Here is a 24,887-nt window from a genome sequence, read left to right as displayed (position 1 = left end):
CACCGAGCTGATTACTTTCAGATAGCTGCTAGGCCGTCGGAAGCCCCCCTCGCTTGTGGCAGGAGCAGTGGCGTTATCTTATCCTCTGACGGCACGGCAGCTACTGACCTTGGCAGGCAAGACGCGCGCTCTTGCATAAACATGACCGCGCGCTCGCGACTAAGATACAGTTAAACCTCGATGTAACGAAGTCGGTAAAATTCGTAATTTACTTCGTTACATTGAAATTTCGCTACATTGAAATTCGCGGTTATAATGAAGTGTTCATCCCGTGAAGCGTTTCCTTAAAAAGAAAACGTGGCGCGCATACACGGCCGGCGCACTGTTTCTGTTTCTATCGGTGCTTAATCGTCTACGCGGGAATCAGCGTGATCCGCATTGAGCGTTTTCTTCCCGCAAAAACGCGCCCCGCAAGCCACAGGCGCGCTGACGCAGCCGCGGAGACCACCCGCGCGATGCGGGTAGCTCCAGCGACCGATTCTAACCGCTCGCTGAAACGCAACGCGAGGGGCAAACGAGAGGGGTATGCGAGAAAAAAAAGCGGATAACGTGGGCGAAATTTTCACTGTAAAACGCCATACACACGCTGCTTGCGAGAGCGCCCATCAAATATCCTTCGCGGCGGCCTTATCGCTAGCCAGCCAGCATCCCCGAACGCTTCGAAGCTCCCGCCGTAGGGTGCGCGCCTCCCCATTGGCGAAACCATGGCGAAACTGCTCAGGCTCCTCCCACCGCTGTGTGCAGCGCGAGTCACTTCCCGCCGCCGGCACGCAATCGCGGACGCCGGTGCGAAAAAAAAAACGTGCGTGCAAGGCTCATAAAGATTCACAAACGCTTGCTGGGACGACGAAACCCAACAAGCATGAGCGAACTTGAACGAAGTGCAAAGCGGCGGCTTGCGGCGGCAGCGGCAACGCCAGCGGCGAGTAGGCTTACCACCGCGGAGGATATTTGATGGGCGCTTTCGTAAGCAGCGTGTGTCACGTTTTACAATGAAAATTTCGCCCACGTTATCAGCTTTTTTTCTCGCACGCCCCTCTCATATGCCCCTCGAGTTGCGTTTCAGCGAGAGGTTAGAAGCGGTCGCTGGAGCTACCCGCATCGTGCGGGTGGTCTCCGCGGCTGCATCAGCGCGCCTGTGGCTTGCGTAGCACGTTTTGCGTTTTTGCAGGGAGAAAACGCTGCGTGCGGTTCACGCTGATGCCGATTAAGCAGTAGACGATTAAGCTCCGACAGAAACAGTGCGCCAGCCGTGTATGCACGCCACGCAGTTTGTAGGCAAGGGACTTAATCCGTGGCTGGCTGCATCTGCGGCATTGGGCGACCCGTGTCGCCGTTCGCGTTTTATTGGGACCCCATTTCGGCGCTTGCGTCTCCCAAAATCTACTTCTACAACTTAAATATCGTGCCTCGTTCTCCATGAAACTTCGTTACATTGAAATTCCGGCAAACGGGACTTCGTTACACAGAGGGTGAAAATACATGGTGTGCATACACTTGAAGTTACAAAAAATTCCGTGGTTCGTTACATCGAGGGTTTCGTTACATTGAAGTTCGTTACATCGAGGTTTAACTGTAGGATGACTTGACTTCAAGACCAAACACGCAAACATGATTTTTGCTCTTGGCTATGAAGAATGGTAGAAGGAAAACGGCAAGGACAGCTGCTCACGAGCCACAACGCATACATGGCGGCGCCGCGGCAGCAGCGGAGCACATTCGTGCAATTTCAATTGGATACAGATTGGCTGTAGCAGCTGTAGCTCCGGCTTGGCGAACCGGGCCTGTGCCTCATGTAAAGACGGCCAGCCACATCATTATCACCATCAAACAATGGCGTCCGCCTATGAATTTTTTTTTTTTTTTTTGGTGACGGTGTGGGCGCACCGTGCATGTTTTCGGTGAAACTAAGCGTCCTAAATGTTTAAAAAGTTACAAATAGCTGGCGCTATGCTTATTTTACTGTGAAATAATTGTTCAAACCCAGCCCAATTCATCGAAAATTTCGTTGAAGCGAAAGCAAGCCAGACAAATGGTTCGTTGTGGCGAGGGCTTTGTTGCATTGACTTCTATGGCTAGCTGATGGGGAATTGGAAATATTTCGTTGAAGCGGAAATTTCGTTGAAGCGGACTTCGTTGTAGCGGGATTAGACTGTATAACCAAAACATGCACGAATGCAACCACATCGCCACCTACCTCTCAAGTCATCCTAAAGTTTTGATCGCTCAAACGCACAGCACTTAAAAACAAAGGCACAGTCTTTATTTCGTATTATTCTTAGCATCAGCTTCTGCTGCAGGGTCTTACACATTGAAAAAGCATGGTCTTACAAACGGCGAGCGCAGCTTTAACTTCCATTGTGTTTGTGTTTTGAAAGACTATGGCTGCGTTTTTAGCGTCTATGAACAGATGCCGCAGGACGTGATAAGAACGCCAGCAGGATTTTTTTTTTTTACCCCACCTTGTGTTCACGATGCCGAAGGCGGCTTCTTATCAGCGCAACGTACTGGTGGTGAAAATTGGCTTCGTGCGGCACGCTTGTTCGGAAAGGGGAAGAGCGGTGGCTTATCTGCACAACATTACAAAGCGTGAACCGCATGGAGCGATTTCTCGCGAAAACGTCCAGTGCACACCGCAGGCGTGGCGACGCCGGCGCAGATACAACTAGCGTGGTGTGTGCGGCGCGGTAAGAGGCGGCAACATGGCGTCGGCACTGGCCGTGAAGCGGTGCAGACAGCTCCAGCGGCCACTTCTAACCGCTCGCTGAAATGCCGCACGAGGCGCAAGCAAAGATGCTCACGCAAGAAAAGAGCTGATAATGTGGGCGAAAAGTGAAATATAAACTGCCATCCACGCTGCTTGTGAAAGCGCCCATCAAAAAAGGGCCCATCTCCCCGCGAGGGGGACTCGAGTAAATGCATTGCATAGGGGGTGGGTGTATTGCGTTAACGTTTAGTGTTTGGGGAGTTGGTGGTAGTGAATGCGTTGTATCAGCAGCTTCTTGACGTAGTTTGAATCAGTCAAGGATATAAGGCGCGTTCGTAGCCTTCCATTCTGTGTCGGCTTTGTGGCGCAGTGGGTAGAGCACCATGTATCTCGCGTTCCGCCCGCAGGGTCGTGAAATTGAAACCAGGCGCCGGTAAGTATTATTTTTTTATATAGTGTAGGGGGAGGGGAGCGGACCTGTTGTTGAGAGCGAGGAGGGTAGCGTGATGCGGGAGAGGAGGAGTGGGGGAGAGGGCGCGCTTGGAACGGCTGTTGCGGACGCCGAGGCACGCCGGCAACGCTGGATGACATCGTGAGTTAAAGAAATGCTCTGCATTTAAAAATACCACGGTGGTAAGCCTAACCATCTCTGGCGTGGATAGCCGGCTCGGAGTGCGTCGAATCTCCCGCCACTACGTGCGTGCCTCCCCATTGGGGCAAGTCGTCAGGCTCCTCCCACTGCCACGCGAAGAAGGAATCGTCGGCACAAGCAATGAAAAAACGCACGCACAACGTCGATGTGCACGATTCGTGTACGAAATTCGGCCATGCGGTTCACGATTAATAGAAAAAACTTGCTGCGCGCAGCTATCGCTATCTTCCACGGTGCATCAAGCTAGGACAGCTGTGGTATTCACGTACGCGCGAACTAAAGGGTGCCTATTTTTTTCTTCTGTGTCGAAGTTAGCAAGGGGTGCGCGCTGCGTCAGATGGCTGATTTCATCATTTCTTTTTTCTTTTGCTACCCTAAAACGACGCCCCAGCTCCGCCGGTCGATAAGCAGACCCGCTGAAAAACCGCACTATAAACGGTATTGTGCTTCAGCCAACTGCATCTGAAGCGGTATGCTTATGCATTATGTTGTGAGGGTGGCGTGGCGCAGACGACGACAGAAGCAGGGAGTGCAGAGAGAGGGCGCTACGTGATGGCACCATCATCATCATTGGGACTGGGAGAAGAGAGGAAGGAGTAAAGTGTGAGGGGTTAGGGTTGAGTGTTGGGAATAGGGGAGTCGGGTTGGTGTGGTTGTTCGGAGCGGTGTGTGTGTGTGATTTAGGCTTAGTGCGTGACAGTGTTCTATTGGAGGCAAACCGGTGGTCAGAAAAACCCACGTTATATCCGGTCCCACACTACGGTTAAACCTCGTTATAACGAGACGGGCTATAACGAAATAATGGATATAACGAGCAAATTGTAATTCCCCTTGAAAGTCCCCATAGAAACCAATGTATTTAAAACCCCGTTTTAACGAGGTAAAATTTCCCCGTTACGGGATACAGTAGAATCTCGATGATACGAATCTCGCGGGACCGCGAAAAATATTCGTATCATCCGAAATTCGTATGAACCAACACAGACCAAAAAATTGAGCGCTGAAAAAAGTTTTCGTTTATTTCTTTTCTTACTTTCGCGTGAACAAATCCATGATTTTTTCTGCTTTTTTTAAACCCCCACGTCACGAAGCAGTCCTTTCTGGAGCGCGTAACGCTTCGCCTAACTTCGCGCTTGTCTCCTCACTCCCGGTGTCCAAGCTCGCTACACGCCGCAACAGTCAAGCGTTAACCGCATGGTGCGTTTTTGCACGCGATTCGCACGCCTCGGCTTTGCGCGCGCTGTATTTTCAAGGCCGCATTGATGATTTCGCGTCCGCGGTATCTCCTACCTCGGTCAGAAAAAGACGCTGACGACTTGCGAAACGCTCGAGACAGCCCGCTGGCTCCGCCCGATTTAGGCTTAGCACTCCGGCAGATATTTTATGGGCGCTTTCACTAGCGGCGCGGATGGTGTTTTATAGTACCGTTTTCGCCAATGTTATCAGCTCCTTTACTGCACAAGAAACTTCGTGTCTGTCTTGAGCGGCATTTTAAAGAGCGGCTAGAAGCAGTCTCTGAAGCGGCCGTGCCACTTCGCGGCCGAAGCCACCGCCATGTTGCCGCCGCCGGCCGCGGCGCACGCAGCGTGCGAGAGGTTTCGCGGCGCGCATGGGGCATGCGGGGCGCGTTTTCGCGAGCAGAAAACAACAGCCCGGCCGTTTCTGCAGAAAGAAGAGTGACAAATGGGGAGAGAGAGCTGTCACTTGCGTGTTCGGCAGTCGGGCGCCTCGCCGGCTCGTTCGTATCATCTGCCGGGCCGCGCAGGTCCGTTCGTAACAGCCGAAATTTTTCCCATTGCAAACAATGCAATTTTGCCGGGACTTTTCAGAAATTCGTATCATCCCGAAATTCGTATCACCCAGAATCGTATCATCGAGATTCTACTGTATAACGAACAAATTTCATTGAGAAATCAAATTTTGAGCTAATTTTACAACAGTGCGCAACGCGGATTTGAGACAGTGCACAACGCGGCAACTGTATGAGCAGTTCAAAACTCCCGCCACGCCCGCGAAGCCCCCACCCTCCTCTCGCTGCACACGGCATGCAGACAATGGGACCCTTCGATTTACAGTCTCGGACTCGCCGCGGGCTCCCTGAAAAGCAGTCCGACGTTCGATTTTCCCATATATCCCTATGGCTTCAGGGAATCCTTGGACTACCTGCAGACTATCCACGGTGAGGCCGAGAAAAACCCCAACGCACACGGCGCGCGCGGTTGCGGCGCCATCCGCTCCCCCCCTCCTCCTCTCCTGTTCGTATTGCCGACATCGCTGTGTGTGTGTGGGTTTTGGCAGTCTTCAGCCCTATCTTTTATCGTACTGCCCGTGTCATTCCAGCAACGCGAGTGCGACAGGCGGGAAGCGAAAGCGAAAGACTACCACGCTTGAACAGAAGACTGCTATGATAAAAGCCATCGCATCGGGCGCAAAGGAAGGTAAGGTGCACTCCGTGGTAAGGTGGCAAGAGACTTTGATGTGTGGACGAGTACGCTGTCCACCATCGTGAGCAACCGAGAGCCCATCGTCAGCGCTGTTGCACGTGGCGTGAAAGGAAGCGCTAAGGACTGCGTCGGAGGCACTAGATGCGGTGGACGTGCTGCGCCGCTACTTCGGCGCGCACGAGAGCGGCGAAGATGGCGTGAACATAGCGGCCGCAGCTGAGGGAGCCATCGCTCGCATCAGGAAGGTGCATCAACGTCCAATTACGGACTTCTTCGTAGCCAAGTCTGTTTGAAATACGAGTTTTGAACTGCAATAAAGTAGGTTTATGACTTTTCCTCTTTACCTCCGGAATGTGTTTATTTTACTGACTACCGCCGTGCAGCAAGGTGCTATTTCGGCCGCTTTTTGTTTTAGGTAACTACAATGCATAATATTTGCAGTAAATGTCGGCTACGGCTATAACAAAATATTGGCTATAACGAGCAAATCGCGGCACCCCTTCAATTTCGTTATAATGAGGTTTAACTGTATAAGCGGTTACGTTATAAATGGTTCATACTGTACTTTAACCCTTTGAGGGTCGGATTTTTTCGCCAAATGCGACGCCCCAGGGTCGATTTTTTTATTGCTGATTTAAATTGTTTGGATGAATCTATTTCGAGAAAAAATTATCGTAATTTTTTAGGGTGACCATAAAGTGACAAAAAAATCGTTTGTGTTGTTACATATATATGGTTTATTCATGCGTAACACAAGAAAAATTCTAAATAAAAACGAGTAACAAGCCGGCACCTTTTGACTGAATCAAAATCAGATAGACATCAGTTTCGCGGGCACAAAAAGCGAGAAGCGCCTAGAGGGCGATACCAAAACCAGCAACTGTGCGCGCAAGCGCGTGCGGCTGCGTGCGGTTGGATGCGGGACTAATAGACGGCGCACCACCCATGAAATACAAAAAAAGGAGAAAAGAGCCTCATCAGTTTTTCATGCGGCCTTGGTCCGTGGCAGACGCAAGAAGCGAGAGGCGCCCGGTGGGCGATACCCAGCGCGCCCCCTCGTTAGCGGATGCGCAAGCGATAGCCGGCGCGCCGCTGAAGTAAATCATAAAAATTCCCCCGCATTTCCCCGAGGGGGAGAATGTGAAAGTGCGAATGCACGGTTGTCGGCCCGCTTGCGGCGCTTGCGCTCGGCCCCCGCAGCCCACCGCCTCACCGCCTTCTCTTCCATCTCTTCCATCGGGTTTGTAGTATCACGTGTACACCACGCAGTTATCAAGCCGCTATAACGCCGCTGAGTCGCCAACGCACGCCGCTGACGACGTAGTTTGAATGCGTTAAAGATATAAGGCGCGTCACTAACGCTGATATCACGTCGCGTCCGTGGCTTGGTCGGTAGAGCGTCGCGCTGCGGCCGCAAAGTCCGCGGATCGAAACCTGGCGCCGGATGCTGTTTCTTTATAGAGGAGCACTGCGGACGCCGCCGCCGCCGCCGACGCCGGCGGTGGATGGTTTGGGGTCGCTTATAAAGTGCATTCGCACTTAAAAAATAAAAAGAAGAGCCATCGGTGCAAGAAAAAAATTTGATGTATTTCCGAAGTGTGGCAGCACATGCCAAGCAAGAGAAGTTGGCAAAAAAGGTGCGCTTTTTAAAGATACAAGCAATGCCGTACATGTACGGCATTGACCATTTTGAAAGTGTTTGCCGATGCCGTACATGTACGGCCATGACCCTCAAAGGGTTAATTGGATCTCATTTTTTGCGCCGACGGAACAGCTCACAGAGCGGCACTCAGCAAATGGACATCAGCGTGACATCATCTCATGGTAGCCAAAAGAAGTGACGTGGACACCGCTTGTCAAAAACTCATGACGTCACGTCACACGCGCGGCCCCGGGAGCGGCGACTGGGCGCTGGTGCATTCACAAATGGGTGCACGTAGCCACAGCTACAGGCATAACCGCTGCCCAGAAAGGCACTGTTGGCAAAAATTAAGTTCCACACACTGGAAAGGAAGCGATAACATACCTAGCTCGGAATCGCAATAGAAGTCGCCATCAGGACTTTTGTAGCTCACGCTACAAAAGGTTGAGGTTGAGCAGCTTCGTGTGGCTCCTGGAGAGCCGTGCTGCACATGCACGAGGAGCAGCGACGGCACACTGCGCACAGAACGTTACTCGCTGCCCGGCGTCTCTCACACCCCCCCCCCGCCCAGCGTCTTCGCCGGCTTCCGTTCCGCACATGGCGGCCCGATCCACTTGATGATCATACGAGGGGTGGCCAGGTGTCGAACCGATGGCTCGTGCGTCGCAGCAACACCGGCGTGTGCCTGTGGAACAAGCTTAGTTCTGGGGCGATTGGTGACGCTGCGCTGGGGCCGCTTGATAAATATACATGTGTCACATACCATACCGTATTTTCCGGTCTATAAGTCGCACCTTTGTATAAGTCGCACCCCCCTCAAAATGACAGTTTTTCCAAAAAAAAAACGTATATAAGTCGCACCGTTGTATAAGACGCACCGGTATATATGATGCACTTGTTAATTAGGTAAACTCATAGTGAATCAGATCGTTAGAAAGTGCGGCGAAAGTACATGGTTGCGGCGGCCGGCGCCTATTAACGCATCCCCCTGTAAGCAGGGCTAGACACGGGCATATAACATCCAAAGTCTGGACATAACTAACTTCTCAAAAATGATTTATGGATACACACAGGTGGCATGTACTTACGGACGGCGTTTAGGCAAAACCATCGAAGTCTTTTTCCTCAGACTCGCTTACAAATAATTCAGTATCTTCAGTGGGAGTTCCACTGGTGCATCACTGTCGTCCTCCGACTCTCTGATGTCTTCTTCGCCAACATCGTTACCACTCGCGGACCGGATTACTCCGGCCTTTATCAACCCGGCTACAACTGTTTTTGTAGAAATGGAGTCCCAAGAGTCAGAGACCCATTTGGCCACCTCTCCAAACGTCGCGCGTCTCTTGTGTGCTGTCGTAAACCAGCGCAATAAAGGTGTCATGGCGGACGGAAGTGACACAACGGGAAGCGGCACGAAAATCAAAACTTATCTCCAAGCTCTCATTTTAAAAATTAGCAGCACGTTTGCCTCCTTCAGGGTAACTGTCTGTAATAATTCATGAGCTGCATTTTGTTTTTGCAACCCAGTTTGATGTTACTTTGAATTTATTGTGAACTGTAGTTACTGCGTATGGCCTAAAGTGGCGCGTGGTTGTCGCAGGCCATTATCATTCTTTTTGACTAGAAAAAGCTGCAAATTCTTTTGTGCAATGACCCGAAGCGACATATGGGCTATGAGAAATGCCGTACCGGTGGACTTGGGGCATGATTTACAGCATAGAGCTGTGTCTCAACATGCGCTGGCCACGCACGGCCGCCGCGAACCAGATTTATTCCATACATAAGTCGCACCAACGAAAATTTCAGAAAAAAAAAACGCAACTTATACACCAGAAAATACGTACTTACCTTATTCAACGAGCACCTTTTTTCCGCAAAAATAGGCCCAAAAATCACATGCGCGTTAGAATCGGATATGAAACCGAAACTGCCGAAACAGCTGAAATTTCGTTCCAGCCATCACCATCGCAAGATGGCGCCAAAGCTTTTAGCAACAATTTTTCAGATCTAGGTGCTTAGGCTTTTCTATCGGCGTTCACACAAATCGTCAAATTATTCCACTTGCGCACTTGATAACAGCAATGGCAGCAGCGGCAACAAAGGTGCGCCGACGGCTTACGAGCGGCTCCCATGCGTTCACAACGAGCGGTTGGCTGAAGCGTACGCCTCTGGAGAAGCTCGCGGGATGGGCGTGCGAGGCGTGGGCCACGATCCCATCGAACATGGTTGAATGTTCGTTCAGAAGTGTGGCATTGAGAACACGCTTGACGGCACCGATGACGAGATGTTGAGGTCAGCGGAAGGCGACAAGGAGCTCTCGGAGAGCAACGAGGAGTGAGATCAGTAAGATTACTTTGGTGAAAAAATCGCCCGTTTCTCTCGCATTCGTTTTTCTTGCTCACAAAGTTCCTTGTGCGTCACAATTGGAGGTGCAAGCTTTTCGGTTTTTTGCCCGGAAAATCGGGTGTGCCTTAGAATCGGGGGCGCGTTAGAATCGGGTAATTACGGTAACGCGTATGCCGTGTGAGTAACATTTAAGCAGCAGTAAGCATGATAATCAAGTCACAATGTCGGATTGCACATGTTATACAGTCGAACCTCGATGTAACAAACTTCAATGTAATGAATAGAGGCGGGATTTTTAGGCACTAAAAAGCACGTTTTAGGCGCCAAAAATAGGCGCAATAAATTTTTAGATAAATGCTTATCATTTCAAGTGAAGACGTGAGCGAACTGTAAGCACGACAGGAAATCCAAAAATGTCATTGCTATGAGGCCACAATGACAGTAACAGTTCAATTCAATTCAATTCAATTTATTTTTCTCTCATAACAAGTTTTATACATTGACCTTAGACGTGGAATTGCCCCGTAATACCTCTGGGCTAATGACGATCAATTGGCTTAATTTCACAAGCGCATTGCTTACATACATGTTCAGATGCGAAAGTCACTCAAGCGTCGCGTATTGTGAAACAGGCAGGAGAAACAATTCTTGAAATATGGTAATACTGATTTATAAAAGCACAAAGTTATGTCTGCCTGACGCAATTAAATTACAATAAAGCAAGCAAATAATAAATGCAACATAGACAAGGTTAGTTAAGAAATTAACATGTTACGTGAGAACTTACGTTGCAATTTTCTGCAGGTACCTTAATTATACAGACAAGACTTTTCAACACTGCCAAATACACATACGCTCATTCGAAATATAAATATTAAGAATTGTGTTTCGACAGAACGCGGAAGTTTAAAAATCACTATGAAAATTATAGAAACAATAGGTAACTACCAGCATCTCCAGATTTCCGGGTTCAAAATTGTGCCTCTTGTCGCTGAGAATGAGTTTGTTCGCGGAGAACGAACGCTCGACGTCGGCAGATGTGATTGGTGCGTACTTATACTTGGGAAGATTCGATGGGTTAATTGACACTGGGATCCTACAGTGCTCACCAGCAAGGACTTCTGAAGCTTCTTTAAGGACAGAAAGCCTCTTGTTTTTGTCCAAGACCGATTGCAGCTTCGCACGTGCTTTTTCGGCGACAGGTCCTTCGGGAATGGTGGCGATTCTTTCCTGTGCGTGGAGAATTAGCACAACGTTCGTAACAAGAGTTTCTCCCGCACTTTCAAGTTTTTCGATAGAATCCGCTAAGAACGTGAAGTTGGCGCAAAGGTACGCGATGTCTCCTGGAAGGCTATTCACGGAGAGGACAGCTTGCGCCTTTCTGACTGCAACACTCTCGTCAATTGGAAGGCCGTTGATCACGGCCTTGATGTCCGAAAAGTAGCAGTTGTAGTACTCAACAGCTTCTAGCCACGTTCCCAATCGTGTGACGACGGGTTCTGGCGGAAGGGGCACATCAGGCAGCATCTCCTTGAAGACGCGCACTCGAGAGGGTGCACTTTCTCGCAGTACTCGACGATTGCTTGATGCGATGGTTCCTTAATGGCGAATTCCATTGGGCGAACAGGAGCACGTGGAGCGAGCAGCCAGAGCAGCACACGGGAGTAACGTGGACGTGTGCTTTTGTTCCGCGAATGAAACATTCTCGCTGCTCCAGGAGCAGTGAAAAGAGGGGGAGGGCGAGATGTCAAGAGTCATGTGACCAAACGTTTCCTGCACTCGCGATGTCTGCACGCAGTTATTCCTTTCCAGTTTTGCCAGATACGTGCCGGCGGTTTTGAGTCTGCCTTCCGCATGGCGACGAATGAAGAAGCCGAGCGGATGTTCATGTTCATGATAAGGGGGTCACCATCGTGTCTCCCAAGAAATGAGCTGCGAACGATAACAGCGTCCACCGTCTTTTCCAGATACGACTCTACCTTCGGTCGCTGCTCCGGCGGGGTGAACAGGTGCTCGAACATAAACTCATGCAATGTCAAATCGTCGTCGTCGTCGTCGCTGCTGCTGCTGTCCGATGATGAGCTTGCGCTTGAATCTGTGGTAGTTTCACCATCTAAAAGTAGCAGCAATTCCTTGTCCAGACAGCCGCGCTTAGCTGCTGCCGTACGCACTGAGCGACTACCACGGCTGCTGGATTCCGCCATTTTTCCTCCGCCACCCGGGGATAAAACCAGAAGTGACGCAAAAGAGGTCATGTGATTTCCTCGGCGTTCCCTGTTACTCCGCCGCTGGCAACGGAGCACCGAGAACTGCTCTCGGCTGCTCTCGGCGCCAAAAAAGTGCTCCTCATCGACCAATGAAACACAACGCCCCTGCTCCTGCCCGACCACTGGAAGACGCCAGAACTCGTGAGAGCACTTTGGGTGCAGTTAGAAGTGCTCCTGTTCGCCCAATGGAAAGCGCTATAAGAATCAACCCAACGGAAAAACCAATGGAACCACCCAGATGCGTTGCATCACACCAGGGTTCCCGCGAGGGGAGGTGGGCGTAATTTTTCCCCATCACTTTCTTTGCCCCTGATGGTATCATAGTTCCCCTGGGGAGTAGAGTTGTGCGTCCACCGCCAAGTCCGGTGGGAAAGCCACCCGTAAAGCATGCAGAAGCCGCCGCTCGAATTGCACCGGCGCAAAGGGAGGAGGGGGGGGGGGGGGAGTGTTAATAAGAGGACCAGGTTCAAACCCATAGAATTCAGAACAGTAAATATTTCCAGGTAGAATGAATAAAGGTATCAAATTGCATTCGAAAGCGAAACTTGACGCTACATAGTGCTGATTTAGGTACCAATTTGAGAAAACAGGCATTTATAGGCATTTAACGGAGTTTAGGCACCAACACGCATTTATAGGCACTATAAAACCACCATAAAAGCCATCCTTGACCTCCAATTCGTGCTCATATATCGAAATGGGGCGATAGGAACGCAAGGAAAAAAATAGGCATTTGCCTAAAATCTGGTCTCTAGTAATGAAACCCCCGATGTAACGAACCATGCAATTTTTTCGAAGTTCAAGCGTATGCACACCATGTATTTTTAACCTCTCTGTAACGAAGTCCCGTTTGCTGAAATTTTAATGTAACGAAGTTTTATGAAGAACTAGGCACGAAATTTTGGTTGTAAAAGCATATTTGGGAGACGCAAGTGCTGTAACGCAATCTCAATAAACTGCAAACGGTGACACAGGCCGCCCAATGCCGCAAGTCGCGGAGTCCGTAAGTGAGTGTAGTGCCTACAAGCTCCTTGCCTACAAACTGCGCCAACGCCGCCGCATGCCGCCGCTTTGTCCTTTGTGTTCGCTCGTGCTTGTTGGGTATTACCATTCCAGCAAGTGGGCAGCAAAGCGTTTGTGGGTCGCTGTGAGCCTTATGCATGCGTTTTTTTAAACCCGGGACCGCGATTGCACGCCGGCGGCAGCTTCTGCCTCAGCAAAAAAAACTTGCTTGGGGATGCCAGAGACGATTAGGCCTAGAACTGTGGAGGATATTTGATCTGCGCTTTCCTAAGCGGCACTTGTGACGTTTTGCAGTGCAGTTTTCACCCACATTATCAGCTTTTTTCCGGCATGAACAACTTCATTTGCCCCTCTTATTGCGTTTTAGCGAGCGGTTAGAAGTGGTCGCCGGGCTACCCGCACCGCGCATGTAGTTTCCGCGGCTGCGTCAGCACGGCTGTGGCTTGCGCAGCACATTTTTAAGTGCGAATGCACTTCTTAAGCGACCCTGAATCACGCGTCCACCGCCGTCCATCCATCCGCACCACATACCCACTTAGGGCGATTGGCCAAGAAGAGTTCCTAATTTCTTTAGCACATACCCACTTAGGGCGATTGGCCAAGAAGAATTCTTTCGCATCACCCGTGCATTCCCACTTACTTGGCACATACCCACGTGGGGGATTGGCTAGGAATCGGGCGTGAGAAGGGCTAATGCACCCGCTTAAAGAAGTACTGACACGAAATTTCAAAGCTGAGATCCGCTCTAGCAATCAAGTACAACGACAACACAAATAGGTGTCTGTGCATGGCACATACCCACGGGGGGTATTGGCCAGGAATCGGGCGTGAGAAGGGCTAATGCACCCACTTAAAGGAGTACTGACACGAAATTTCAAAGCTGAGATCCGCTCTAGCAATCAAGTACAAGGACAACACAAATAGGTGTCTGTGAATAAATGCATCTTTCTTTCTTTGTAGTTGTGTGTGTGTGTGTGATCTCTCTTTCGCGAACATTACCGACCCGCGCAAATTCAACTCGTGCATTCGCACTTACACACTCTCCCCCTCGGGGAAGTGCGAGGGAATTTTTGCTTGCAGAAAACGCTGAATGCAGTTCACGCTGATGACCACTTAGATGATTTAACTAACAACGCAAGCTCTTTTTTTTTTTAAGCGCGGAGTTCCATTCTGGCAATCGTAAGTAGTTTGAGCTACCTCCTTCGCATACCGCTGCCACATCGTGCGGGTGTTACCGCGGCGATGTCAGTGCGCCAGCCGTGTACGCGCGCCACGCTTTCGTTTGCAGGAACCGCTTCACGCGGTTGACACTTCATTTTAACCGTGAATTTCAATGTAGCGAGATTTCAATGTAGCTAAGTAAATTACGAATTTTACCGACTTCGCTACATCGAAGTTTAACTGTATTCTGTGAGTTTTTGAAGTTTTCTCATCGAAAACCAATGCAAAGTCCTGTAGAAAAAATACTAATGTGTACTGAGGCGACAAACTACTTGTGCAAGTTGATGAAACCACAGCACTTTTCAGAGCGCCGTATCTCCAGAACAACATTATTGGGCGCCGCCATCTTGCTGTGGGGAAGATTGACCGCTGGGCGAAGCAGTTGCTCGGGGTTTAGGCAGAGTGCTCTTCGCCGATTTCTACCATGGTTTTGGTTATGGGGGCGGCTGGGTTTACATTTAGTCGTTTGATCTATTGCGGGAAATTGCGGGACTCAAAAGACGGGAGTTCATCAAAAACAGCGTGGTGATCGCGAATTCGCCATGTTTCGGCCTTGAGTGTGAGGTGCGGTGCGTGCTTGAAGTGAAACTTCAGACTCAGTTGTTTTCTTCAAAGGATTTTTTTTAAATGTTGTACTGTTGAATTTGGGATGAAATGAACTCAATGCTGATGCTGTTATTATTGACTGGCTGAATGTGCCTCTAATAAATGTTATGATTAGTAACATGGCTTCATTAGGTTTTCTGAACACTGTACTCGGCATAATTACCCTAATTTTAGCCAATAAACTATCTTTGCAGAAATATAAATAGCATCAGCATGCATGGCAGGTCTTAAGCTACAAATTCATACCATTTAACAAAAAATATTTTGACTAAAAAATTGCTTAATTGCCTGTAAAAAATTACCTAATTAGGCTTCAGTATTTTATTTATAAATAAAAAAATAGTGATGCCACTTAAAAACTAATTACATATTTGAAATGACAAACACAAAACACACGTGCACAGGAATTTTCATTATCGTAGATGAATTAATAAAGAAGTTCATTTTCGGGATGCGAACTTTCAAGTTAAAAAATTTTCGGAATGCTAATTCTTCACCAAAAGACAAAGAATTGAAAGTGAAGCAAGTGGTGCAAATGCGATTCAGTAGTAACTCTTTGATACGTATCGCCAGGCTTTTGCGTACAAATTGTAGCACATGTGCTTTGAGGAATTTTTTTGTTTCCTTGATGCGAGTTGCACTCTACAAAGCACTGTGTGTGTGTGCCCTTGCCTGCAGTGCCTCGCAGCTCAAGGCTGACTTGCTGGGTCCCCTCGTGTCCTTGGTGACTGGTTGTCGCGGTGACCGCCAGGGGGCTGCAGTGGTGCTGGCCCTGCGCTGCATCTACCAGCTGTGTGCTGCTGAGGTATTGTGCTGCCGTTTTTTGTCAGAGCTACCTATTGAATTGAGCGTTCTTCCGTTCCTTTCATTGAGTTCCTGAATTTCTTTGCAGAGGCATGAAAATATTCTTTTCTTTGTGCGTGCAGTTAAGCCTTGATGTAACGAAGTCGTAAAAATTGGCAGTTAGCTGCATTACAATTGAAATTTTATTGTATCGTAACTCTATATGTAGCACGCAGGAACGTTCCATGTGCTTGCCAGTTTCAATTATGACTCGATTCAGAAGACCCTTTATTTTCTTTGGGAGTAATCTGTGACCTTTTTTGGTGTCTGTTTCACTGCCAGATACAGCATCACACTGCATTCATAATCCAGAGAAATTGCATCGCATCTTGCTGCCTACTCAAACTCACGTTGCACCGTAGCGTGTCAGTTGCGTGAAAAGCTTTTTGAGGTTGTTTGAAGCTTTGTCGCCTTCAGTGTCATTGTCACTGCATGGATCCTCTTGTGAGTTTCTCATAAAGGGGACACTGAAGGCAACCAGCAGGTTGGTTTCAAACGAAAGTCTGGCCTTCCTATAGCCATTTTAGCATTGCTTCGGTGCCGAAAGGTGCCCTAATTGCTGAGAAATCGCTGATCAAGGAACGCATTTCCCTGCTTCGTTTCCCTTGCAGCGATTCCATGATGCAAACAGTGGCATATTGTCCTTTTTAGGCCGCGCGAATGTTGGGGTCCAACCAAGTGCTCCTGCGTAGCTCCCACACCCCTTCTCGCATAGTGGAATTGCCCCAAGTGTGGATGAGTGGCGCCATCGAGTGGCAGCAAGGAAAGACACGCACACACACTTGAAAACACTGACCTTAGCCAAAATAACTGTTCCTGTGTATGTTTTTGCTCAGCAAAAGCACGCAGGGAGTCGTAATAAGTGTTGCTTTGCCCACAGTACTGCACAAGGGTTGCACAATTATCTGGCCAAGTACTGCACCATGTATTACACAGAAACCGAAACAAATTTGTTGGCGTTCAGGGTCACTGCATGATCTATCGACCGTGCCGTAATAGTATTGCTTTCTAGCTTTCTTTTTGTTGTTCGACGTTCAAGCATGAGACTACAAAAATTTCCTTTTAATTTTCTATGAACATCTGAAGGCGTATTGTTAAAATAGCTGTCACGCAATTTCAACCACTTTCAAGGTAAGTTACACAGTATAGGCGGTGGTAGCAACACCTGTCTTCACGTTCTCGCTATTTTCCACCTTATTTTAGAAAAGCTACACTGAAGAGAGGTATATTCGTGCTCTCGGTGAGCTAATCTATCGATCTACTGCAACTTGTATTTGGCTTCACTATCCCTTTAATCTAAAAAAGAACCCAAAGCTCTTTTTTTTTCTTTTTTTGCTGTAGGCCAGGCAGTTTGTGGCAACATGCAGTTGCTGTCATACATGAGTTATGACTAGCTGTGTGGGAATATTGAAATTTTCAAATGCGTATCAAATACAAGCAAGGCAAAAAACTGTCTTTGAATATCAAATCGAATATCTGTTGTGTGTGCATTAATTAAAATATACAAAACAATAAGTAGCACTAGTTTCCATAGCTTTTAAAGTAAATTTTTGCACTTTACTACGCTGCAGCAGGTACCGTATTTGCACGAATATAACGCGAGGGTAGATTTTGATGGCATAAATAATAAAAAAATATTATTACTATTATAACGCGAACTCTTGAGAACACAAAAAAGTGAAAAGAGAGCGAAAGTCAACGTACGTTTTTCGTTTTTATTCTACTCGTCGTTGCTGCTGATCTCCTTGTCACTGTCCGTGAAGATCACGTTGTCGTTCGTGCTATCAGTGTTGTTGGAGATGCAACACTTGAGGAAGGCGCGCGACACAATTGAGCGCGGCATAGCCTCCCATGCATTCGCGATCCACTGGGCGACTTGTGAGATCGACGCCTGCTCGACGCCCGCTTGACGCGTCTCGTCGGTGTGAGCGCCTTGTTATTTTCAGCCAGCCACTCCTCGTACTCTCTTCGTACGCGATCCTTGAAGGGCTTGTTGATGCAAACATCGAGAGGCTGCAGTTGTGAAGTCATGCCCCCGGGAATCACCACGAGGTCGCTCTTGGCCTCCCTGATGGCGTTCTTGACTCCGTCAGTCAAGTGTCCCCTGAAGGCGTCCAGCATGAGCATGGACGTCTTCACCAACGCTGCACCCGGGCGGTTGTCCCACACGACGCGAAGCCACTCGTGAATCATCGCACTGTCCATCCAGCCCTTCTCGTTGCACCTGATGTGCATGCGGGGAGGGAAAATCTCATTCTTTGGGATTGTCTTCCTTTTGAAGATGAGGAAGGGCGGCAGCTTGTGTCCGTCAGCCGTGCACGCCAGCATCGCCGTCACTCGAGTCTTCTCGTTTCCCGTTGTACGGAGGTGCACCTCCTTCGTGCCACAAACGTCCACGGCGTAGTTGGACGGCATATCCAAGAAGATCGGCGTTTCGTCCGCATTGCCGATCTGACCGATCAGGTACTTGCAGACTGTGCGTAAGCGGATCACATGACGTTGGAATGCTATCAGCTTTTGTTCGTAGTCGGCTGGGAGCTTTTGGCATATTGAGGTTCTCCGACGAAGTGAAAAACCAGCGCGACGCATGAGCTTCTGGACCCAAGAGCGACTAGCCTTGAAGGTGTCACGAGAGAGACCAGCCTCTCGCGCAAGCTCCCTCGCTTTCAATTGAATCGTTTCCACATTCACAGGAAAGAATTGGCCGCGACGTTCCTGTACAAACTCTGCGAGTCCCTTTTCTAGATCAGGGTAACGACCGCTCTTCGGTCCACGGAAGGCCTTCCGAGTAGGCACGTGTAAGAGTTCCAGGCGTCAGCGACGCTACAAAGTCGAACGCGGGGGAAGCGGCGGTTCCCTGAAGGGCACATGAATGACTTTATGGCAGCCAGCTCGTTAAGAGCAAGCGGTCTCTGGGTCATGCCGCTCGCGGGAGGACACATTGTCTGGGGTCGCAGCTGCGCTGTCGCGTTGTTTTGGCCGGAGTGCGTGGTGTAGCCATGGGAAAACATTGGTAGCCTGGCGACTGAAATGGCATCCCGGGGGCATGGCGGCGGCTGGCTCGGGGCCCACCGCGGTTTCCATTAGCAGGTTGTAAAACCATTTGGTCCGTCGAGCGGCTGGAGACAGGGAGCGTGGAGCTGTCAACTGTGGTTAGACAGTGGCCGATTTATGGCAATAGCTTTCCTTTTGTTGGCCAGTGCGCGCGCGGAGTGGAGGCGTGGGAGGGTGCGCGCATTGCGGCCCGGGATGGGCGCGGCAGAGGCGACGCCTAAGCCGGCCGCCGTGTCCTTTTGTCCCTACGCTCTGTTTCTGGCCCACGGTCCTGTCAACGGCGGAGAATCTTGGGGACGCGCCGGGTCGTTAAGATGGATGTTTATGGGTTTCAGCTGGCTTGAGTAGCTGTCCTGTCTCGGACGAGATGCGTGGGAATAGGCGATGCAGACAGCGTTCGTGGAAGCGTGTCCCTGGCGCTTGCACGTGTTTTCGCGGGTTTTTGGGTGTTTATCGTGGTTGTTTGGTTTGCTTTTGATCCTTTCCTTTTTTCTGGAGAGAGAGAGAGTGACCAGTGTTTGAGGGTTACGGGGCGCGTTGCCCACCGTGGTTTAGGCCCGGATTTACTAATCCATCCTGTCAGGTGCCCGGGAGATACCGATTGGCCTGTGTATCAGGGGTGGGGCTTAAGTAACCCATTAAAACCACGAGACACGAGGTCGAATCCTCAGGGTTTTAATGTGCTATGCACGGCCGGCGTATTGCCGGGCTAGCCAGGTCAGGCTAGGGAGGATCTCACCACTTGGGTAGCCTTAGGTCAGGGTCCGTCGCTGACGGAGGTGCTGCGGGCACAAAGTCTTAGCTGACCTAGGAACCCACTTTATTTCTTACTCTGTCTACTTCAGTCTGTAAATATCCTGTATATGTCTTCCGTGTAAATATACAGTTTTTAAAAACTCTCCATCAACCATCGTCGTCATGTCATCAGTGCCGCAACCATCAGGCACCAACGCAGATCATCATCAATCAACAACAGAAGAACGAACCTAAAACCTTTACTGCACGACATGGAAGATCCGATCGCAGTTTTTCCTCCATCCCCAGATCGTCAGTTCGTTCACTCCAAGGCGTCGCACCGCACACGAGTTCCGACGTCTTCGGACAGTAGGATTGCCTTCCTCCTAAAAGATGCGTCGTACTGAGTCCTCTCCTCCATGTGAGGTCCGTGGGTGCGCGAGTTCCGTTTGGGGCGACGCGGACGATGTGCAGAACACGATACACCACCTCAATTCGGCGGCAGCGGCGAGGGGTGATCGAGTGACCTTCGCTCTCGCCCTCCCCCTCATCCCGCTCGCGCCTCGCCCTCGCGCTCCTCTCGCACCGTGTTTTTGCGTTTTTGCTTGTGCGTCACAAGGGCGACGAGTTCTTTCCAGATTCCGCTTTCCTCCTTTCACTTGGCGCGATGTTCTCGTTCCTCGTTTCCTTCAACTGGGATGGCTTTTTCCCCTTTCTCCTGGGATGGCTTTTTCCCCTTTCTCCAGACTCGCACGCCTCGTGGCTGAACTCGGTTCCAAATATAACGACAGGTGCATGTTGGAGTTTGTAATTTCGAAAAAAAACTTGCGTTATATTCGTGCAAATACGGTAAATAGATGAGGGGGGGGGGGGGGGTATAACTGCTCAGTAAGTATTAGCTTCTTATGCACCGTGAGAACACTTTTGCGAAAAGAAAACAATAAGGATAGAAAAGCGTAAAAGGTTCCTTCACAAGACAAGCCGTTTCGAGCTTCAAGAATGTTTATTATTGTGCTAGGACAGGTCTTGTTACCTTAAGTCGTAATGCACTGTTAGGCAAACCTTGCACTGGGGCCGCCCTGGCAAACTGAAGTCGCCTTAACTCAGAAAAATAGGTAAACAAAAATATGAACAAAAAATAAAATGAAAAAAAGATCACAACCAGACTATATCACTTGAATTTATTCTGAAGAAAGGCGAATGCTTGCAGATGACAAGTGTTGGTGTGAAAGAAGACTTGCTTGCAAGGCAGCTGTTTTAGTGGTTAGCCATAGGAAGCACGGTGCTGACAACTCTTCCACCTTCTGTCGTAAGACCAAACCTAGGATTGGTGCGTTTGCAGGTGGCCGATGTGAAGACGACGCTGTCTGCCATTGTCCCCAAGCTGTGGAATGATGACAGGTGAGCTTTCCTGCGAGGCTCCGCTTCGTGTACAGTGCAAATTTCATCATATCGAATCTAGGAGGTCAAGCAAGCGAGGTGTGGGGAAGTTTGTTGCTCTTGACACTTGTGTTTTTTTTTTTTGTTGTTGTTGTTTTTTTTTTTTTTTTTTTTCACACTAGTGATTACAAAGCAAGCTACTCTTCGAATTCACACTGCGGCATACTGTTAAAAGCAGAGTGAGTTCTTTTGATCATAAATTGGTTCTGATCATAAATCTGCATCTGTGATCGATACTTCAAACTCTTGTGTTAGCCAACATAACACAGTTAGCCAACATGCCTGGGTGGCATGAGTAGTGTTCTGGGGCAGGTGGGGAGTTAGTCAAAGCGTTTCCGAGTAGTTTAATTTTAAGAAGGTTGGCAGGTGTGGGCGTGGTATTGTAGCAGCTCTTGGCATACTCTCTGGAGGTTCTCATAAGAGAAGCGGCATCAATAATGCTTTCGTTAAACCAATTAGTTGTAAAAGTTGTGTCAGCTATGTTTAACTTGCATTCAAATGTTAAGGATGCAGAGAGGGTTGTGTGATGTTGTTTGTAAGCTTGAGATTTAATGGACTACTGACACAAAATTTTCGTGTTGTTTTTTCGCTGCTATGGGTGCCTACCAGCCCAGTAGTCATAGAATGGCGCATTAGGCGGTTTATAGCGGCGTAAATAATTATTTACAGCCTTGTTTATTCATGCCAGTTTCGGTTTCGACTAAACGAACACTGAAGTGGCCACCATGACAGGAGGGTGCTCGTGACATCGCCGTTCTCGTCGCACCACTGCTAGGGTGGACGCGCTCGCGCTCTCGAGCACGCGCGCCCACACCAATCGAGGCGTCCACCATCTCCACATGCCGTGCAGCATCACATCAGTCCCAAAATCGTGACATGTTACATATGGTGGAACAGTGCGCGCCAATCACAGCCAGCGTGTTGGCCACGTCACGGGGGCCCTCATGTCAGCAGTTTGAGGACAGGAGTATATGGCATCATGCCGATGCCGATTGCGAAAAGGTATCCATTCCAAGCTTTCTCGTGTGTGAAAAGATTAAAATGGATTTAGAATATGTTATACTGAGTGATTACTGTTGAAACTTGCTGGGAGAAATCTTCATATACCAAGGAAACCTGTTACGTTGTTATCCCAGCTTTGGCATTTCGTGTCAGTACAGTCTACGCTTGTTACAGCGGATCCGGCAACAACGGACTTTCGGTTACAACAGACCATTTCTGTTGGTTTGTCTGGTCCCCATGCATTTTAAATGGAGTCCGCTCCGCTCACAACGGACCCGGCTAGAGCAGACTATCGGCTACAACAGACTAAATTTTAGGCGAAAATTGTTTCGACTGAAAGTTTATAGTGGACTTCCGCGATGCCGGCACCCGATGTGCTTTTTCTTTGTTTATTTTTGCAAGAAAACTGTTATGTCTGGCAACATTGCTGGCAGCCGGGTCATTGGCGCAGCCAAGCCAAGCTAGTGGCTTTTTTTTGTGCGACTAGCGGCATGAGCGGCAGGGTAGCTGATTTCACTGTCGGATAATATAAGCGTAATTAACACTGTTGAACATGGGGAAAAACAGGCCAACATCGCCAGAAGTACACGCTTGTCTAAGCAGACAGTCCGCTCTACCGTCAAGAACAAGGCCACTGCCGATAAACACGACTCCGGTGAGATTAAAAAGAGGGCTATCAAATACTAGAAGTGGTGCACTCGGAGGAGAGTCTGCCCTCGTCAGTTTTTTTATGTGATAAAAAACTTGGGTTCAGTGACGTTCAGCTTTTATTATTCCCACGCATGCATCGTTCCCATTCCGTTCGGTGAAAAAGGTAAGAAATGCCTCAAGTAGGGGGGTTGTTCCCCATCCATTGTGTGCAATCTGCCGGTAACCGTGCGCAGTCCAACTGGTCTAACTTTCGATTTTACAGCTGACCGTCATCAGATTATTTCATTACAGCTGTTTCAATGACCAGGCTAAAATTGCTAAAAATGTGGGAGCTGCCTTGAGGGAACGTCAAGCAGCAATCCGATTTGTTTGACGAACGGTTTCGGGAAAACCTGCCTCGTCGTGAGGGGATTTAAAAGAGCCTAGCTAATGTCGATGGCCACGACTGATGTTTTATAGCTGGTTAATAATTGCGTCTAGTTATATTCTTGCTTTATTTGCTCAGCTTATCATGCATCTTTACACTATTGACCACATGCACTAGGCCTTCTCCAAGTGCCGGTGCTAAGCTTTGGAAACGGTGTTTACGCAATTCTTTGTGCTCGCACGAACACTGTGCAGAGGTGCTGCAGGCGTTTAGAAAGACCAAAGTGTATGTACTATGCATATGCAATGTCGATCAAAGTACCCTCTGTAGAGCTCATACCCTTCCCCCCCCCCCCCCCCCCGTTGGATACTGCATACTTCGGCTACAGCGGACATTTTTTTCCGGATTCAGAGGGTCCGTTGTAACGGGCGTAGACTGTACTTCTTTGAAGCAAGGCATGGAGTATGAGGCCTGGGGGCCCACGTTAGGGTGGTGGCTTATATTTAAATCTAATGGAATATAGTCTTACCATCTTCTTGAATTCGCAGCGCAAACAATAAACAAGGATGACAGGGAGAGTGAGACACGCTGGGGCCATGTGTTTATTGTTCTCTGTATGGTTATAGTTTGCACTGTGAATTCAAAAATATAGAACAGCAACTCGCCCAAGCATCAACGTTGACTACTATTACCATGTCAAGTGACTATATGAAGCAGTGCAGGGTCAGCGGAAAGCGGCTGGAAAAAATATCAGTAAAGAGTTATATGGAGGAATAACTGCAGTACTCTTATTTCACGCTGCTGGCGATCAGCCACAGTCAAGCCCACTTATAACAGCCACAGTCATAACAAACGCTCGGTTATAATGCATGAATGGGGATGATTGCACATTATGCGCTGAGACAAAGGCGGATAAAATGAATGGTTGCGAGGGTGAGGCTAGGGTACAACAAATGACCCAACCCCGCCAGACTGTGGCAGCTGGTCCCGTCACCACTACGAACACCTTCTGCATGTGGGAAGTGTCAGATGTACGGTGCAGGATCACCCTTTCTTAACAGAGCTGATTGGAGGTGGCAAAAAAAAAAAAGATTGAGCAAAAATGTAAACAAAGCAACGTCAAAAGACGATACTGTTCTGCCACCTCTGCAATGTAAACGTTTCTTTTCTGTCCCCCGCCCACCTCTCATGCTCTGCCCCTCGCTTTCGGTCCTACCGTGATAGACATGGAGAGAGTTACCTTAATGTCAATTGAATTTTCCCGCATTCCACTGCTCCCGCACCATCTACTGGAACTTTTTGTAACTGTTGAACTTTGAACACTGCCACGAGGTCCGGGCCTGTGCAAGCTCTTTTCGTATTTCCGGGTCAAAATATTGTTTTCAATGCGTAGTTCTTTTATTAGCTATCGCGAACATCAAGCACGCATTTATTTTCAGTTAGGAGAATACTGCCTAGCAGCACTGGTTATGTATTGTTATGCCTCAGATATTCCTAATGCTTTCTTTTTGCTCAGCAATGGTGCAAGTATGCACTGCGTTTCCAGGTTTAGTGGTTGGGGAAAGTTTTGGCTATATAAGCTTCCAGTTCAAAAATTCTTTTATCTTTTGGCTGGATGGGTGAACCGGGAGACAGACAGACAGACATACAGACGCGCAGACAGACAGACCAGGACGTTTTGGATGCGTTTGACACAATTCAGACGTCCTTAGGTGTGCGTTATGAAGACTAGCAAGGAACCACTCCTTGTAGTGTGAGAGCTGTGCTAAGAAGTTGCTGCAGGGTAAGGCTTGCAAAGTCACGTAACTGATTCTCAAAAATGAATATTTGTGTTGCGGGCTGTTTCGCAGTTATCTGTTTTGTTCTACCAGCGATTAAATTCTCACA

At 48.9% G+C, this 24,887-nt stretch overlaps 1 protein-coding gene across 2 annotated transcripts in view; it reads left to right on the top strand.

Moving 5' to 3' along the window:
• LOC144147216 (focadhesin) overlaps nucleotides 1-24,887 on the top strand; it is a 263,925-nt gene that overhangs the window by 131,671 nt on the left and 107,367 nt on the right. For both annotated transcript variants that reach the window (XM_077679299.1, XM_077679298.1), the window contains exons 13-14: nucleotides 15,587-15,713; nucleotides 20,883-20,941. In XM_077679299.1, coding sequence (XP_077535425.1) covers nucleotides 15,587-15,713; nucleotides 20,883-20,941 — 186 coding nt within the window. The remainder of the gene's footprint in view (nucleotides 1-15,586; nucleotides 15,714-20,882; nucleotides 20,942-24,887) is intronic.

The sequence above is a fragment of the Haemaphysalis longicornis genome, unplaced genomic scaffold, assembly GCF_048455015.1.
Source record: "Haemaphysalis longicornis isolate Haplotype H1 unplaced genomic scaffold, Haemaphysalis longicornis Haplotype H1 scaffold_7, whole genome shotgun sequence".
Lineage (NCBI taxonomy): Eukaryota > Metazoa > Arthropoda > Arachnida > Ixodida > Ixodidae > Haemaphysalis > Haemaphysalis longicornis.
This window is presented reverse-complemented; position numbering and strand designations above follow the sequence as displayed.